Source organism: Colius striatus, chromosome 10 (assembly GCF_028858725.1).
Source record: "Colius striatus isolate bColStr4 chromosome 10, bColStr4.1.hap1, whole genome shotgun sequence".
Taxonomy (NCBI): Eukaryota; Metazoa; Chordata; class Aves; order Coliiformes; family Coliidae; genus Colius; species Colius striatus.
The window spans coordinates 30,695,414-30,714,675 of record NC_084768.1 but is presented as its reverse complement, the minus strand read 5'-3'; the positions used below and the strand labels follow the sequence as shown (position 1 = coordinate 30,714,675).

General features: G+C 48.3%; 1 protein-coding gene across 3 annotated transcripts in view; it reads right to left on the bottom strand.

Moving 5' to 3' along the window:
• The window catches only part of ERI3 (ERI1 exoribonuclease family member 3), a 133,659-nt gene that overhangs the window by 68,424 nt on the left and 45,973 nt on the right, over nt 1–19,262 (bottom strand). For all 3 annotated transcript variants that reach the window (XM_062004009.1, XM_062004010.1, XM_062004011.1), the window contains one exon: nt 11,063–11,135. In XM_062004009.1, coding sequence (XP_061859993.1) covers nt 11,063–11,135 — 73 coding nt within the window. The remainder of the gene's footprint in view (nt 1–11,062; nt 11,136–19,262) is intronic.

Sequence of the window (19,262 nt, the reverse complement as noted above, 5' to 3'; positions counted from 1 at the left end):
AGCTCTCATCTTTTAAACGCAGAGAAAAGAGGACACAGCTCCTGCCCCAGGCACTAGGCAGCTGTGCTGGCACCCACGTAAAGCTCCAGTTGAAGGGCTGGGATGCAGAGATGCTGTGCCCTTCACCTGACCCCCAGGGCTCTGGGCAAGGCCACCTTTCACGCACTGTGCCTTCACCTCCCAGCTCCTCCTGGCCTGGAATGCAGCACACGTTGCAAGATTATTGTAAAACATGCCCTGCCTCTAATCCCTTCTTCTCTTGCCTTGCTCTGGTATTGACTGCAGGGAGCTGTGTCAGGCCTGGGGTCAGGCTCCCCTCTCACAAAACCAGGACACACAGAAGGCTCCAGCCTCTCAGGCTGACCACAGGATGCAGGAGGCATGGGACAACACAGGCTGCCCCACACTTTCACGTAAGCAGGCATGTGAGATTGGAAGCCTCCAGCTTCTGCCAACAGTGCTGGTGTCCTGCAGGCACAGTCCCAGTCCTGTGTGCAGCTGAAATGCCAGACCTGTGCCAGACAGACGCCCGCTTGCTGGGATAGCGAGGGTCTAATTCTGACCATCCTTATGGTTTCCCTGGTTTGCCCCTGGGCTGTCATGCCAAGGGCATTACAAGGCAGGTCTAGATGCAAGCGTGTGGCACATCAGCCATACCGTGGTCATAGTGCATGTACTGTTACTCCCAGCTACAGCAAAGCACCCAGCCAGCAGGTCGCAGTCACACCACAACCAGCCCCACAGCAACTCCTTGCCTGTCCAGACCCCACCGTGGGGACCATCAGGCCACTTCAGCCAGCATAACCTTGACATTGCAGAAAGATTTCTTATCAAAAGCACCAGTTGCTTCGATTGCATTGAGGAACATTTTGCTTGCTTTCAGATGCTCTTTCCAAAGCTTCGTCTTTGACACCTACAGCACACTGCCCCACACCCAGGCAGGACCAGGACAGACAGTGGGGCTCCTTCCCCACCCTGCCAGCAGCGATCAGACGGATGGTGCAGAGGTCTGAGCAGCATGTTTAACCTCAGCAGCAGCAGCACAAGCAGCCAGATGGGAACCAGGAGGCTCCTTGGTGCAGGGGACAGATGTTCAAACCCCCCAGCGAGGGGACCATGGGCACAGCGAGGTGCAGCCGAGCAATATGGCACTCAGCAGGAAGAGCAGCACGCGAAGGCTGAGCAGCTGCCTCTCCGCCTTTCCCCTGCAGGCTGTGGCAATGTGCACGTAGAAGAACCACAAATGCCAACCTGCCTCCAACCACTTGCACAGACAAGGATGTTTTCAGTTAAAAAAAGCACAAAAGCAGCAAATCCTACTCTCTGCTTTGTGTGGTACCTGTAGGCTGCGTGAGGCCAAGGAAGATAATGGTGTTTCTCACTTTCTCTTGAATCGTCACCTTCCTGCCTTATCCAAGAACCCTTTGTACTGTGTGTGGCACCAGGAGGCCCTGGTCTTTGCTGGAGCATGAAGGCACTGCCAAGTAATAAAGGCTGCCTTGGGATTTTCTCAGTACAAACATCCTGATCTAGGCAGAGAGCATCAGAAGAGTGGAGACTCTAAGTGGCACCCAAGGCAGTCCACCATCCCTTCTCATTCTGAGTTGCAGCAATGTGTCCCAAGGAAAGCAGACAGCCTACGTCCAAGTGTAAGGGAGCAGGCAATGTCACAGCAAACCAGGCAGGAAGGGAGAAGTGATGATCCACACTGCCAAGGCAGGATCAGATCCACCCATACCATCCCCACCATATTCTAAACTTTGAAAATCTCAAGAGTTGAAGGTCCCACATCCCTGCCCCCATCCACAGAGACTGCACAGTAACATCCTTGCAGCTGCAGGTACGGATATGACCAAGAGCCATCCACCTCCCCCAAACACCCAGAATCAACTTTTCCATTTCTCTGAGCAGTTTAATTCCTCCAAAAACATTTTCTGCTTAGTCTTCTCTAAGCTGAACATCCCAGATTTCTCAGTCTATTCTTGGAGGTCATATCTTCCAGCTCGGGCTCTTCTTCTTGTTCCCTTCTAGGCTTTCTCCACCTGCCCCAAGTCCTCCCTGAGTGCAGTATGCAAAACTGGTTTGTTCCAAAGACAAAAACTAGGTTCCAAAACACCTTGCCTAGGAGAAGAGGTGAGATTTAACATGGACCTAGCACAATTTCAATATGCATTAGCAAAAGAGTGTAGGAGGAGAATCCCTGATGGTAAAGAAGTGAATCCATGTGCGAGATGCCATGAGAGGAACACGTGCAGGATAGATCCGGGAAGGAAGGACAGAAGGATGGCAGGAAGTTCCAGGAGGAGCTTGCTGTTAACAGGGCCAAAATACTGATATGTGCCCTGTGCATTGGAGTAGCTCTAAATGTCTTCCACACAAGATGACATTGCCACAGGTTGTCTTTACCTACCCAGTAGAGTCTAAACAGCAGTGAGTGAGGAACAGGCGGTGTGTGCCCAGCCCACAGCCTTCTATCAGCTTGGCATGAGTTTGGCAGCAAGAAGGGTGCTCTTCACACAGGTGTGGATTTTATGGCCCAAACAAATTACTACAGTGAAACCAGGAAACTTGGTTACTTTCTGGTGAACCAAGACCAACCCACTGTGGACCACATCTTTCCTGTCTGCTCCCAGAACACACATAAGCTGCACAAAAAACCTGCTCCTATGCTTTTAGGATGCAATAAAACAAAACCTCACCAAAAGCCAAAGGAGAGAGAAACACACAAAACTCTTTGATTTAGGCTAAGATGGACACTGCTCATTTCTGCCCTCCTGGGATGTACATGTATGTTATTGCTCAAGTCATCCAAAACCAGTGAAGCCTCCAGGCTGCATCTAGAGCACCTCTCAGCTGTAGCAAGAGCAGCTCCTGAGACTGCAAGAAAAGGAAATGAAATGCGAGGCTGGGATCATTACTTTGAAACTATAAGCTCGTGCCAGTGAGCCAAAGCCTGTTATATGGACATGGGTTTGTGTCACCCCAGCAGCAGACATCATTCTCCGTCTCCGCTTGCTCAGCTCCCCTCCTCCCAGGACAGCTGGCAGCACAGTCCTCCACAATACTCTGCAAAGCCTAGCCACAGAAAAACTCCCAGGGCCTTGCCCAGCAGGGGAAAGTCATAGGGCTGAGCTACTGCAGAGCAAAATGGACCCTGCTGACTGCTCCACTGGCAAAGCACAAAGTGCCACTTGCAGGGGAGCAAATAGCAGGAGCCCCAAGTTTTCTTCTCTGGGGCACAGAGCCCAGAGGGGAGTGTTGCCTCTTAAAGCCTCCAGTATTCAAAAGGCACTGAATTTTTACCTCGGCTGTCACACAAGATGCTCCTGCACTGCCACCAGCCTGGGCAGCAGCCCCGAGGGAGGCAGACAATCCTGTCTGCCAGCTACTCCCAGGCTTAGGAGGAGGTGGAGGGCAGTGCCCTGAACAACTAGTGACCATGCAGCCCATACATGGTGCCTTTGCTTTATGTGAAAGAGGATACTGAAATCAACCCTGGTGGGTAGTTACTCCACCTTGCATGTACATATTGCAAACTCTCCACACAATTGGTCCATCTGGTTGTAATTTCTAGGAAAACTGAAGCCCATCCTGTATCCCCTTCTAATGAGTCCAGGAGGAGGAAAGGGAAAAGACTGTGAAGAACTTGCAGGCTCTTAGCCTCTCTTCCCAGCACAAGCGTCTCATGTGTCGGTTTTCCTTGGAAATATGGCTTTTTCCTTGTTAAATAAGTAAGGGAGGACAGGTCCCTCTGCAGCAGGACGGAGAGGGCTTGCTCCTTTAAGGCTTCTCCTGGATGCCCTTTCCCTTTGAGACAACTGTCCTCGACTCCCTCCTCATCTCCCTCCCTTTGATTTAAGAGTTCCTCTCCTGGCCCTGACAGTAAGGTATTTCTGTCCCACAGATTATAACTCACTCTGGGCTATTATTCAACTCCCAAGCCCTGGCCCTGCTGCATTTAGTCCAAACATAATATCCTTCATGCATATATTATCTGTCTCCCTATTATCTGGAATCATTTCGGAATTAAATTTCAGTCCTGCAATATTGGCTTGAAGAGCGGCTCGCTTTATGGGCTAGTCAAAGGTTAGAATACCAATCAAAATAACACTGCCGATGCAGAGAGACATTTTAATATTCCAAAACCCGGTAATTGTAAAAGGACATAATATTTTTTCCCTGATTACCCCAAAGGCAACACATGTTAACAAGGCGAGGGAGAGAGTGAAAGAAATCTCAGAGTTCAGACAGCTGCGCGACAGATTTAAAGGAGAAGCGGTGGGCGGCCGCGGCGCCCCAGCCCCCGGCGCAGCAGGGCTGCCCTGCCCGTGCCAGCCGTGCCATCCCTCCTGTCCCCAGCCCCATGGCATCCACACCGCCGAGGGCCAGGAGCCTTGCAGGGTGCTCTCACCACGAGGCAGCCGAGAGGGCAGAGCTGCGCCGAGGCGGGCGGTCAGCAATTATCACAGCAGAGCCAGTGCTGCGATGGGCTGGTCTGACCCGCACAGGCCATGGGGCTGCTACAAAGTCATTCCTGTTTGAACAACACCTGATCTTTTTAGGAAAGAATCTTCCCTTCTGAGCTGGAGAATCCACCATAGCCTTTGGTAAGTGGTTCCAATGGTTAATTAGCCTCACTGTAGAAATCTGCACCTGAATTACCTCGCTTCGGCTTGCAGGCACTACAACTGCTTATGCTGTTGTCTACTAGACCACAACAGCTTCCCAACGTGTTTTGGCTCTCTCATTAGCTGCTTAGGGACTACAGCTGAGTCTCCCTTACCCTTCTCTCTAAATGGCTCCTAGGGTCTTTACAGCAAGTGTTTTCTGTGGGTCTTGCCGTTCTCATCCAGTCTTCCAGAATCCTTTCCAATGCACAGATAGGACTCAGCATCCCATGCCAGTCAAACTGGTCCCAAAGAAAGAAATGATCCCGTCCCTCTGCTCTTACTTACCATCACCTGTTTATAATCCAACAGCAGCTGCCTCCTGGATGCACCACCTGCACACTTTATCAAAAATTACTTATATGCTTTCTTTCAGGGCACTGATAAAAGTGTTAAATGCAAGAGGCCTGAGAAATAGATCCCTGTGGGACCCCAGTAGGAAGACATGCACTCCATGATGATTACCCATTTACAATTAAATGCTAGGAGCTGTCAGTTTGCTCGTTCTTAATCAATGTAATGTGTGCCATGTTGATTTTGTATCACTCTTGTTTCTTAATCAAAATGTCATAAGGTACCAAGTCAAATGCCTTCCAGAAGTATATTACATTGACATGGTTACCTTTATCAACCAAACATGTAGTCTCATAAAAAAAATATCAAGTTAGTTTGAAAAAGATCTAGTTTCCATAAATCCACATTGATTGGCATTATATTACCCTCTTTTCATTCTTTATTAATCAACTATGATATCTGGCTTTTCATTACTTTTTCCAGAATTAATGTCAAGCTGATAGGGCCATAATTACTTCATCGGTCATCCCATTTGCCCTTCTAAATTACTGGTATAACATTAGCTTTCTTCCAGTCCTCCAGAACTTCCCCCATGTTCAAAGACTTATTAACAGTCCAGGGCTTCTCAGTCAGCTCTTTACAACTATGCAAAATGCCAACTGGAAGCTACCACTTTATCAGAAAATTGTGTTGGAACAGCAAACCTCTTGCTCAGCGATATGGCATCCTCTGCCTGTCTGTAAATACAGAGCAAAGTATTTATTAAACACGGTCATTTTGCTGTTACAAGCAATTCTTCCATTTCTTTCCAACTATGAACCAATTGCATTTGCACAGGCACTTCTCTTTCCCAGTCTCCATGGAAAAGATACCTCACTCCTCTGAACCCTAGAGTGACACTTCTTTTGTTTCCTTTCACAACCTCTCCCATTCCTGCCTTCTGAAAGAGACCTTCCAAAGCTGACAGCTCAGGCTTAAGGAGCCCAGGAACACACAGGTCCCACTGAAGGAAGGTGTGATGGGGTCTCACAGCATTCATTCATGCTGCAAATCAGCAAAGCACTGAGCGACTCTTTGCTGTTAGGTGGCAACATCTACCCACGTGCATGATGCTTTTGGCTGCAAGCACTCTGCCTGACAAGTCCTCCATCATTTCTAACCTTACTGGGCATTCAAAATTCCTTACAGGTAATAATAAACAGGCAATTGAGTACAATCACATTAAGTCCTCAAGAAGCTAGAGCTTACTTAAGCAACTTACTTACAAAAGCAACTTCTAGGCGTATGGGTCCAAAATGAAACTATTTCTCAGTTGCATCAATTTCAACATTCTTTGTCAAAAGCACTCAAGATACTTCAGCACCAAGTGCTCCTCCTCCCTCCCCGAAGGCTGAAGGAATTGTTAATTCAGAGGAGAGGCAAAAAGCTGTTAGCAAATCTTTGTTTGTTTAGGATGTGTTTATTTCTAGTTGCCAAATATTAACAAAAACGTCCTATTACATGCTTCCTCTGTCAGATTTCACAATGTGAGTAGGTGACCTTAAAACATTTGTGCATGTGTATTAACAGTTTGCTTCCAGCTAGGAGTATCTACAGATCAATAAAGGCTGGGCCTGGAAAAGGTTGGCTCTGCACACAGTCATGGCACCCCCAGCATGATCATGGTGTGCTCCCCAAGGCTTCGTCAGCTCTGTTTAGTGATGCCCAGAGAAGGAAAGTCTCATCCATCCACACACACCATTCAACTCTTGCCTTGCATATAAACTCTCCCAGACTTCAGGAGGATGTCAAACTCAGGTCAGTTTTCTGTCACTTCTAAAGACATGCTGCCCACAGTGAACAGAAATCCAAGATGGTCACACATGCCAGGAGAGCTGTCCTGAGAAGGGGGAAGCTCTGTGATGGGCATGAAGATTGCATTTTAAAAACAAATTAAATAGAATATCATTTGAAAACCAAAACCTTAGTGGTTACATAAAACACCCCTCTGTTATCTTTTAACTGCATTAACATCTAGAGGAGAAATGGAAGATGGGGATAGTGCATATGGTGGTAAAAATAGCTTCCACAATCCAGTTCTAGAGTCACAAAGCCCTCAAGTGCCTTTCTGCCAGCCCTCTGATGAGTTACGCTGAGCTGGAAGAGGGAACTAAGCAAAGGTATGGCAGAGGTGTTGAGCCAAGAATAACAAAAGGAAGAAGAACTGGAAACACTTATTTGTTCTTTCACACAATGCAAGACCTAGGCCCCTCTGACAGCAGGTTCCAAAACAAAAAGCAAGACCTGCACCTTCACACAACATACGAATAAACACAGTATAATTAATGCAAAATTAAACAGCAAAACTCACTTCTGCAGGATGCTGTAGAAACCTAGAGCACGAGCAGATTCAGACAAGAACATACAAGTTCCTGGTAAACAGACATAGTAAAAACAGTCCCTGGAGGGTGAAGATCCAGCAAGGGACGGACCATTCCGCTACCTCAAGCAGGACCTGGAACAATAAGCCAGAGAGGCTCCTGAAAGAGCAAAGGAGCACAAATGAGAGCTGAGCTTTCTGTTAAAACAAGCACTAATGAATGTAGCCAGGCTACTTGAGGATAGTCTTGGGGCAACAGCTTGGCTGTAGGTCGTTAGCTGCAGCAGTTTTCCTTTTCACATGAATCTTGACCCACAGCCTCCCGTTTTCTGCACGTTTTGGGGTGTTTTTTCCACTGGTGCCCTTCACTCCTGACATGAAGCACTCTGCTATTTATGTCCTGAGCATCCAGCTCCAACGATGTAGCTCAGGTTCTGCACCTCGATCTTAACCCCACAGGGCCTCTGTGGATCAACACGACAGGCACGTAAGGAGAACTGGCAGACGGGATGGTGGCTCTCTATCGAGATGGTTTAGGGGGATAACTCAAATGTTGCAACATTCAAAGCAAGCCTCCTCTGCTTTCTGCTGCCCTCCCACAAGGCTGAGCTAATCGAAGTGAAGAACATGATAAACTCTCTGCCCCAAGTCAGCTCTACACTGACAGTTCACCAGAGATACAAGATCGCTCAGTGACATTAAAAATGTCAGCAAACACGGATCAGGCTTGACGGGAGGGATGCGCTAACAGGCTGGGGGTGCACAGGGCAAGGCAGAACTCCAGCAAACGCGCTCAAGTGCACAGGCAGCTTTTCTCCCTTTGTCCTCCAAACAAAGGTTTTTCACTGTGGCCACCATTGCAGCAGTCAAATGTGGAGCTCAGCACCACCTGCATGGCCAGAGCAGTCCAAAAAGGTTTCCTAGGGCAACATAACAATTAGCAGGGGCTGATTCTCATCTTCAGCTTGCCCAAGAGACAAGTCTTGGATACTCTTGAGGCCTAGAGGCCCAGGGTGCTCACCTCAACTGCTCCTGCAGGACACAACAACAGAAGGAATTTATTGGAGAATGAACTCTGGGAAAGACTGTCTCACCACCTCAGGAAGAGGGACTGAAGAGTTCTGGAGCATCCTGTGCTTCAGCAGGGGCAGCACAGACAAGGACTGTTTTTTCAGGTGATACAAAAGAGGGACAAACGGGAGATGAAGCTGTTTTTGAATGGACAGAAGGAATCTGGAACATACTTTGTTGCTACTGCACAGCACAAAGGTAAACAAACATGTCTGACCCATGCACACACCATTCCATACGTAATCCCACTCTTTGCCTTGTATTTGTACCAGCAGTTCCCTCACTCAGTAGGGTCCAGACAGACAGCCCCTAACAGGGTAGGACAAACAACAGATGCAGGTGGGACCAGTCCTGCAGGAAACTGCTCTGAGTCACACATGCCATTTACACTCACATGAACTGTTTTCTTGACATCTGAAATATCCAAGTCTCTACATTATGCATGACCTAGAAATTAGCACTTTCACACCACCCCCTCCTCAACACCTTCACTTCATGGATCATGTCAGAGGCAGACTCAACCTAGCAGGTATTTCTAAGTCAGAAGGGTGCTGGAGGGAGGGGAAAAGAGGCCACCTGAAGTATGCTTGGGGAAGAGCAGAGGGGTAAGATGCTTATCCAACCTTATTTATCTCATAATGGGAGCTCACTCAAAAGATACTGAGGTCCCATGGGGTCCTGCTGCTTGGCCAGAATTACTTCTCTATATTGGAAATCCTCTCCTGTGAAAGTACACAGGTAGTTCTCCCATGAGCATCCCCAGAGATCGGAACAGGGAATGGCATGGAAAGATCCTCACCTTGAGGTAAGCCCAAGGGGAGACAGCTCTTCAGCCACTGGACAGGACAGGTTCCTCTCTTAAACCTGGGTCACTTCCCAGAGGTGCACAAAGGCCCTGAAACCATCCTGTGTCACAGGGCATCAGACATTAAAGAGTCAGAAAAACTTCAGATTTTTCAGGGATCAGAGGGATTGAAGGAAGATGGACGTTTCTCATCCACATTCCCTCCCCACTTGATATGAAGGGAACTGGAACCTCACTTTCTGAGTAACACATCTGTGGAGGGGAACGAGAAGACACAGGCTCCAACCCACATACTCTCATCCTACGTGCACAGCCTGCAACAGTCCCTCCAGAGAGCTGGCACACGAGTACCTTCCTCTTCCCTTTAGCCCTGTGCTCAGTACTTCACAACCCTCAACTTAGTATCGCAAGATTTGCTGAAGCTCAACACACAAAGACCTGAAGAACAGCCACTTGCCTGGATGGCCACGTTAAGATGAATCCCAGCTCCTAACACACTAAATCCAAGAGCCTTGAACTATGGGAAAGAGCCATAAATCAGTCATCCTGAGACCCAGAGTGGGAGTATGGATAGATCAACCTACTTCTTAGGGAACATCATGGAACACAGAGATTTTAAATGTATGTGTTTATTTTTTAAGACCCCATTATCAATCTGCAGCCATCAACCTGCTGGTTATGTAGCTGCTACCCACTCACTGGAAGTTTAGTGAACTTCAAACGGCGATCATTAATGGTCACTGAACTGCAGAATGCCCCAATGTGCTTTCAGATTTCATTTACCAAGGACCAGCAATCAGCCAAAAGATTTGCTCTGACAGCAGGGAAATACAAGCCCCTTTGACAAGTTCAGCCGGGAATGTGCTGCCAGCATCCCTTGTTAAGTTCATGTTCTACCCTATTTGACGGAACAGATCATGCAAATTGTCCTTCTGCGGCCGCTTCAGCCTGTCACTCACGCTTCCATTTAAAACAACAAACAAATAAAGGAACAAGAGAAAAGCCCACAAGTACAACGAGCTGTTTACAGGCAAATTCCACTTTCTGAGACCCCCTAATTATCAGGAGAAAGTGCAGAAACCCAAATAAAACATTAAATTGGATGGGGGAAGGGAATGTTACTCATCCAAAGGTTTAACCAAGAGAGCCACCCCAGTTTCTCTTGGGAACAGACCCCAGCCTCCCCCTTTCACCCTGCTACTGCTTGTAATCACACTTGTTCTTTTCTTTGCGCTTTGTTTTGTGGCTTATGGCATCACCACACTTTCCTGTGCAGATGGATGCACAGCAGGCTGCTCTTTAACCACCCAGCGAAGGCGTGGAGCAACACGAGGCACCGGCCGGCAAAGTCCAAGGTATTTTGCTTTGCAAACTGACCGCTGGTTTCTTAGGTGGATGTGCTGCTGAGCCAGCTCCCCTTCCCCACAGCACAAAGAGAAATACTGATTTTTATTTGGGATCATTTCCACATGTTTATCAACCAGAATCTGTTCTGAAGGGAACCGAGCTCCTAGGAGCCTTCTACGGCTGCAAAACAAAACAGAGTCAGCAACGCTGGGGCCAAGACAACCTTCAGTGAAGAGGGGCCTCACTGTGTCCCACTATTATGTGGTGACACTGCACTGTGCCTGCCACAATGGGATTCTCCCCAGCTGCAGAACACATCCCATCAAGTACAGTAAGACTCTATTAGAGGAGATACAATAGGGAGCCGGAGGACTTGCTCAGCCCAGATTCCGAGAAAATAACTCATTTCAATGCAAAATAGCTGTAGTTATTAGACACCTCCTTAAAGAGGAAAGGAGAAGGACAAGGGGAGGGGGGCAGAGAGGGAGATGGGGACCATGGCAGTTTGCACAAAAGTACCTTTTTCAGATTAATCCACTGTTTGAAGTAATCAGCAACCGGCAGCCCTAAGTACTGGCATTGTCCTGGTAACCTGTAAGAGAGAAGAGAGAGCAGGGTTGATTCAATCAGTGTCCTGACAACACAAATTCTGTTTTCTTAAGTGCATTTCGTTCTGAGATGGAAGAGACCCTCAAGTCTGCTGTAACATGCTGCACATCAGAAGGACCGCAGCTCTCGGCAAAAAAAATCTTATGAGAGCACAGCTTGGCTGAAGACTTACACACATCCAGCCACATCCAGGCTGCTGGCACCTCTCAGACTGAACATTCTGAACAGGAGCTGTGTGCAAGTGCAGCATGCAGCATTTCACCCACAGTGGCTAGCACAAAAACATGTCTGGAGGACCTGGGCAGTCTTTAGCTAAGCGAAGTCATCACAAACCCTGGCAAAACTATTCTGCTCAGCCAGCAGCTCACAGGGCAGACAGAAAGGGTGACAATTCACCTTTTGAATTTGGCCTTTATGGTTAAAGCACTGAATGAGACATAAGAGAGGGAAGGAGGTACCAGTGCATTCATTTTTTGGGTAGTAGTGCTGCAGGACCAACATTTTAGGGCTAAGAAAGCAGAGGCTGTTTTCCCAGCTGAGCACCAGCAGCCAGAGCTGTGAGCACGTGTGTTTAACCTCTTCCTACAGCGAGCCCCCAGAACAGAGCTCGTGAAAACCAAATGGCACTGGTGAGGGGGACAGCGGGAGCTCAGCATTTGGAAAGCTGTTTCTCCCATGCTGTGCTGACCCCAGTGTGCTGGCAGGGGAGCTGGGATGTGCCCCTCAGACGGGGAGGGCTGAGTGGCAAAGCTGTGCGGCCCCAGCCGAGCCTGTGCAGGGAGATGAGTTATGTGAGTCTTCCCCGGCCAGTTTCATCTGATCAAGAGTAATTGATGGATCTTGTTCATTCACATACTGCTGAGCACGCCTGGGGCACTGGTCACAGGATCTTTAACTGAAGCAAAGGAACATCCCAAATAAATATGTCAACTAAATAAATGACTAAATTAGAGCTGTTTGTGCATGTTAAAAGCCACAACCCCTGAAATCGGCTTTTGCAAACACATGGGGGTTGGGAATCTCACAACTTCCTCAGGCACTTGGGGGCTATAGGAGGAGGTTGTAGGGGAGGAGGGAAGTGCTGCAAGTGCCAGCATCAGCTGCTCAAGCATCCCAACAGACCAGGTCCAGAACAAAGTCTTCTCCTGCTCTCCCTAGAGGAATGGGTGAATAATCCAGACTGGACTTCAGGAGCAAACTCTAGTCAGATGTGTATACACTACTTGGATTTGGGGTGCACCATCAGCACACCATACAAGTACCTGAGTACTCAGCCCAGTTCCAAACCCTTGGTGAACAGGGCACCAGCACCTACAAGCAGTTTCCAAAGTGAAGAGATGAAGGAGGGACACGGATAATCCACTTCCAGATAATATAAGACACAGGGTAGTGCAGTATCAGAGTGGTTTGGTCTCAGTACTGCCTCCATTTCTATGGGAAGAAAAGCAAGGAAGCTGTCAAACATATCCAGGGGAATCTCCTGGGAATGTGTGGCCAGAAGAGCCAGCAAACACCAGGCCCCACCAGTGTACTGGCTTTGTCAACCCTGCTTAGGCTAAGAAAGGGACTTCCTGTGCCAAAACCAAACGACTAGTCCTGAAAAGATGCACATGTCATCATTTAGGAGCTATAATTTAAGTTGTACAAACACGTTTGAATAAGGAGGTCCAGAGGAATTTCTCTGAAAGCAGGAAACCTGTCAAAAGAATGAGCTTGCAAGCAGCAGGGCTGTGGCGATTTGCAGGGTAAGCAATGGGAGTTGACAGCACGGTCTCATCTCAGGCTAATGCCATCGTGCTGAAATAAACCACCTGGAGTCACTCCTTGCAATTGCACAGCCATCACATAAATAGCAGCCTGGGCCAGGCATTTTACAGCCATTACACATATGTCCATGACATCCCGTGCTCACAGACCCAGTCAGCCTCAACTAGCCTGGTAAGAAAGGTCTTTCTCCAGGAAAGCTGCTTTCTACTGGTGTCTAAATCAAAGACATCAGGAAAAGGAACCATCTAAAATAAACGACCAGTCTAAATGTAGACACATGATCAGCTCAGCCTCTCTTACACTGCTCACATGTAGCTAGAGAGGATGATAACAACAGTTAGCAAAAGGTGCGTTACTAAAAGCTGATCTTCTCTCCACCCAAGAGGTTTTTTAACACAGGTCTCAGTCTAGCTCCAGTTAGAGGAATAATTATGAATTCACCTAACATTTGGACAGGGCCCAGAAACAGTGAGTACAGCATTGTTGATGCCAGTCACAGGAACTGACAACTAACCATGCAAGTGCAATGAATGACACCTAAAGTGCTTCCAGCCTTTTGGGACAAAAAGGCCCAGCAAACTAGACAGTCTGGTCCTACACTCACCCTGAGACTGATGGCAGTACGTCCTGGGCACTGGGCAGTGGGTCTTTCATTGGAGAAAATGCTTCAAATAAATGTGTCAACTAAGTAAGTGATGCATTTTTGCAGACAAGTAACAATCCTAGAATCTGCCTGTGAAGCTATCTGACCTCAGGACATTCCCACTTGTGCTCCCCTCATTTTATGTTAGCACCTGAGAGATTTCACCAAGTTTTTCAAGCTCTATAAGACCTCTGTTCATGCTATAACCTGGGTGAGTTGTCAGCAGCACAGACCAAAGCATCAGTCTACACCTCAAGCTGGAAAGTGCAGTCCTGGTGTCCCCAGGCCCTCAGGGATACAGTCACTAAATGTGCTCATCTGTAGCTAAGGATTGCCATATGGTCTAGTCTAGTCTGGGTATGCTAGTGGTCCTAGCACGAGGAGCCAGGTAGCTATGGGAAGGAAAACACTCCTGCAATATCTTTTCCCCAGTTGCAGTGGTCCCTTCATTCATCAAGTCTAGAGACCAGGCAGGAGTTTCTCCAGTATGTTCTCCAGGTTGCAGTGAACAAGGCACATCTGTAGCTGTCTTGGGGAACAGAAGTGCCAGGGCCTGTTTAGCAGGGCCACCACTGAGCAGCTCTTTTAGTATCCATGCTCTTACGCCCAGCACAGCTTCTTGCTCTTGCAAGAGTCAACCTTGCTCACTGGGGGCAGCTTTGCTTGAACAAAAGGCTCAGGATTCAGTCTCCATCCAGCACAGGAGAAGAGAAATGATGCCACATTTCACTGCATGCAACATCCCATGATCCTTCTAGTTTCTGAATGAGGTCTCCCTGCCTGCTCAAACACTGAAGCTCTTTCTCCTTGGGTAGGAATTCAGTTCTAAGAACCACCCTGTCAGCCAAACTCCGTGGCATCGGGTATAACTGCATTTGATAAGGAGAAACTTGAAAATGGCCGTAGGATTTTCCAGCCCCCAACACAGCTCTGGTAAAGTCTGTCCTCACAGCAGCACAGATGAGAGCACACAATCTTTGCCAAAATGCTGGATCCCTCTGGGCAGAAGAGCAAGTGACATCAGGTAGCACACTCTCCTCCACCAGCCAAGCCAGTCCAACTCCTCCTCGAGCTTCGGTCAGCAGTGGCTGCTTTGCACTGTTTTGTCACCCCAAGCTCTGACTTCCATCCACCCCTGCTCCTCCAGTCGGGAGGGTAGATGAGATCTGGTGATGAACAGGATGCAAACAGGAGGCGAGGTGACATGGCTGCATCTCTGCCATTGAAGCTGCCTCTCTCTGAGGCAGCAAGAAGCACACAGCTCGGCGGTGATAAACGGCCTTGCTTTAGTTATCACTTTCCTTAAGTTAAGGAGAGCAGCCTAGTGATGGATGGGCTGGAATTCGGTTATCAGGGAAGGCTGTCAGCCAGAGTTGCCTATCTCCACACACATTTAGCAGGGCGTCATTATGCGATGGCATGGAGTTAAAATATGACCAAGGGTATTGAAAGAAAAAGAACAGGATTAAAAAAAAAAAAAGAAGGCAAATTGAGCAACAATAAAGGAGCACGAGGCAAGAACGTTATCGTTGCACTGACACCTTTTATCTCGGTCTGGTTAGCTAGAGCAGGGCACAAATTGGTCCTTCCTCCACTATTGTATCCTCTTGTACAAACAGAGGCAGATAAAATGTGTCACCAGTGCGATAGCATATCAATTTAACCCTAATTATCTAGGGGGTCAAACTAAGAAATAGGGGTTTCTAATTTCAACAGGTTCCTCCATTCCTGCTCAGAGCCACCACATTAATATGGAAGGGGGAGGGGCGGCTGTAATTGATTTCCGTCACTCAGGTGGTCCTGGCGTATAAAAAATTAATGCTTGATTCTCCCAACTAATCAGAGCTGGTTAACGTCCATCTGCTTCTGGGTTCAGGATGTCAGGAGACAAAGAAATTGGGCCACTTTCTACACACTGGGTGTATTGATATTGAGACAGTTAAAAGAACAAGTCCCTCTACGGGAAAGATAAAGGGACATTAAATCTTGGGTTTTATAGACCTGATCTCAACCTTCCAAAAAATCCATGTCCTGGAGATCTTGTGTTGTGAGAGATGCAGAACATTTTAATTGTGTCCTGGCCAACCCCACTGCGCTGGGCTGCAAAGGAGAAGGCGAGCAGGCAGGCTCCTACCCTGGAAATCCTTTGCTGAAGGAGGGCTGGAAAGCCTGAAGGCAGCTGCCTGGATGCTGCAACACACAACAGCAAGGTGAGAGCTCAAAGAGAGGAGCTGTCATCTCAGCCTTGCAAGGCTGATCAAGGCATCGCTCTAGACCCTGCAGGACAGAGGTGCTGCTCTCTTTTGATGGGGAGTGGGGAGGTGTCTGCCAGGCCAAGAGGAAAGTTTGGGTGCCCTCTGCATCAGAGAAAGCTAGCAAGGTACTAACATGCCTGCTAAAGGACCTGAGATGTTTAAGCAGAGAAACAGCACCATGGCAGGCAAAGCCATATCTGTCTGCTCTGAACCTTGTGTGAGCTGGAGGTGAGCTGGGAATTTAAAGCAGTTTAGGTAAAACCACATCTTTTCAAAGAGGCAGCCCCAGGTTGATACAAGCTTGTTTAAAACATCCCAGTCAATGGGGTTAAATGGCCTGGGGATGCAAAGGGGTGAGATCCTGCTCCAAAGCACTGAGGCTACAAGAGCATACCAGAGAGAGGCAGAAAGTCTGGGTGGTCTTTGTCAAAAACACTGTGCTGGACCAGGAGGGCTCTGACAGTGCAATGACACAATGTCACTATGCCACTCAGCACAAGGAGGCAAGAGCTGAGCAAGCCTCTCTGCATGCTTCTGTCCAAAGTGAAGGACAGAGAGGGATACACCCCCTGCCAGCCCTCTGGCAACTCACTCACATGCTCTTCAGCCCCACAGATCTTCCAAGGAGCCAGGGGAACCTGTTTGTCCTTGCTTCTTGCTGGATGAGCCCTCCCCAGATGACTGCACCCTGCTCTCATCAAGCACACCCATGGCAACATCCCTCTCTGCCCCCATCAGTGCAGGACAAACCACCCCAATATGGCTGTACTTAAATTCAAAAGCAGTAGCTGTGGAAAGACAATACATTTGGAGAGGGTCTGAAAAGCCCAGGGCTTTCACAGAAACAAACCCTGAGACAGGTCCCATCTCCCTCCCTCTTTGCTTTCCTCCACCCTCTCAGTTCTCTCAGCCACCCCCAAACTTGTCACAGCGCAACAAGCCTACAAGCCTCACATCAGCTTTAAATATCAGCATGCGTGAAGCAGGGACAAGAGAGCAGGGAAGTGGGAACAGACAGAGCAAGCCTCCATCGCCTGTCAGGAAACACTAATGAATTTCAACACCAGCAGCCATTGCCTCAGACGGGCTGGCGAGAGGAGGAGATGGAGTTACAGCGAGAAGCCTTTGCAGGAGCAGTCTGCCTTTTTTCAAAGGCCCCTCTGTTAATAAATGTCACTGCCAAGCAGGCTGCAGCAGTCCTTGAGTCGGGATGGGGTGCGTTGAGGGAGAGACAGGCAACTGACAGTGCTCAGGATGCCTGGGCAGCGCAGCCCTTGCTGCTGCTGCTGTGTCCCCAGATAGAAGCCAGGAAAAGGAAGCAGACAGGACATGGCTGTTGGCATGAGGCTGTCTTCCACTAAGGCCCAGTAACCACATTAACAACCTTCACACCTAACACTCTCCCATCCCGTTCACTGGGATGGATGGGGGTTCTACAGGGGTCAGTCCTTGGGATGGGCAGAGGGATGCAGAGATATCCAGAGACACTGCCTGTGTTCCCAGCAGCAGCAAAGGGTTACAGAGCAGCCTTTGCTAACACAAATGCATTCCTGAGGCAGCGCAAGAAGAAGCATCCAGCACAGGGCACCGCATGGCAACCGCACCGATGCACAACATGAAGGTCAATGCAAGTCTTCTTTACAAATGTCAACCTGTCATCTCTGGATATTAATGAGGGCTGACCAGCAGCTAAAATGCATCCATGCTCCATTAGTAATAAGAGAGACACGACGCAGGAGAAGAGCACACACCACGGCATGTAGAGGCACCAGTGGGTCTGCAGGGCCCGGGGAGGTGTGCTGATGCACAAGATAAGTAGGGCCACCCCAGTTGCCCACGAAGGAAAGCAGTAACCACCACACAAACCCCTTCACTGGAGTGTGTGTTATCTTTTTCCATCAATCTTTAATTGGATTAGTGTAATGAGGCCAAAAAACCCAGGCTAAGCATCGAGGCTAATACCTGGCACTTTCAGACCTTCCTTTCTTTTTGTGTGATAGACATTCTGGACACTGTTGCTTTCTCTCTCTACCAGGCATATTCCTGCCTAGGAAGCCTCAAAGGCCAGCTGCAAGCCTTAGCACTTGGGACTCACAGCAACACTGGGTGAAATGCCTCAACACCCATCACCCACTGTATGCTGACAGCTGGATCTCTCTGCTCTCAATTTTTGGTGAGTACTAAGAAATCGTGGAGCATTGGGAGCATCCCCACGCACGCTTTCCAAGCAGCTAGCATGTGAATGGAAAAGGCTGTTACCCCAGCCTGCAACCAGAGCAATGTACACACTAGGAAAATAATTCTGCCACAAAAAAACACACACACAGGGCAAGTGGCTCATTGTGACTTTCCTATCCTGCAAAGCACTGTGTGCCTTCCATTGCCATCAACCTTAATGAAACATGAAGGCATTTAACACCATGTGAGATCTGGCCCTTTTATGGGTATCTGTGTGTCAGTGAGATGCTGGCAGAGATGCTATCTCAACATTAAAAGCAACGCTGTAACACAGCAGGTATTCAGCCTCCAACAGAAGATGTTCATCAACAATTGCACACACATGATGCTACAATAAATCTATGTGCTACTGCTTAACAGCTTCTCTTAAAAAGATTCATAGCTCTATTTACTGGGCCTGATTCTGCTGCTATGCATGTAGGAGTAAATCTGGAGTAACTCTACTTGGAGTTAGCAAGTTGCCAGTGAGAGCAGGATCAGAATTGAGCCCTTTGATTTTTAAATAACTACTTAATTACCATGCAGGAAACCAGAGCTCTCTGACTCCGTGGTTCAGCTGAGGTTAGGAGTGCTGCAGACAGAAGCTTTGCATTCCTCCACACTGAGTCCTCCAGATCACTGAAGGGGTAGAGCAAATGCTCTCACTGGCCCTTCCAGGCAGGGAGGATGACTGAGCAGACTTCTCTTTGACATCAGAAAGGCATGATGCTGCTCCCAAGGAAAGGGAAACTGGCCTCCCCAGTCTTGGGAACCTGACACTGTGGAAAACCCTTAAAACCACATTTCTACACACAGTTTTGCTGTGACAGTCCATCTGCCCACTAAATATGACATATAGCATCGTATGAAGAGAAGCGTACACAGCATCCAATTTGGTACATCTACCACACACATGCTCTCAGTGAAAGTCACTCGTCATGACCAGAGGCTGCAGCAGGTGAGCTTCCAATCTGTCATCAGGAAGAACTCTTCACTGTACAGGTAATAAAGCACTGGAACAGATTAGTGGTGGAATCTCACCCCCTGGAGACATTTAAACTCATCTGGAGAAGACTCTGAGCAACTTGATCTAAGCCTGTAAGTTCTGCTTTGCACAGGGGGATGGATTAGAGATCTCTATTTAAATCATTGCAATCCTCACTGCAGCCAGAGCCTGATTACACAGAGGGCATCCTTTTTCCAGCTGTAGGGCCTCTCAGGAGTCCTT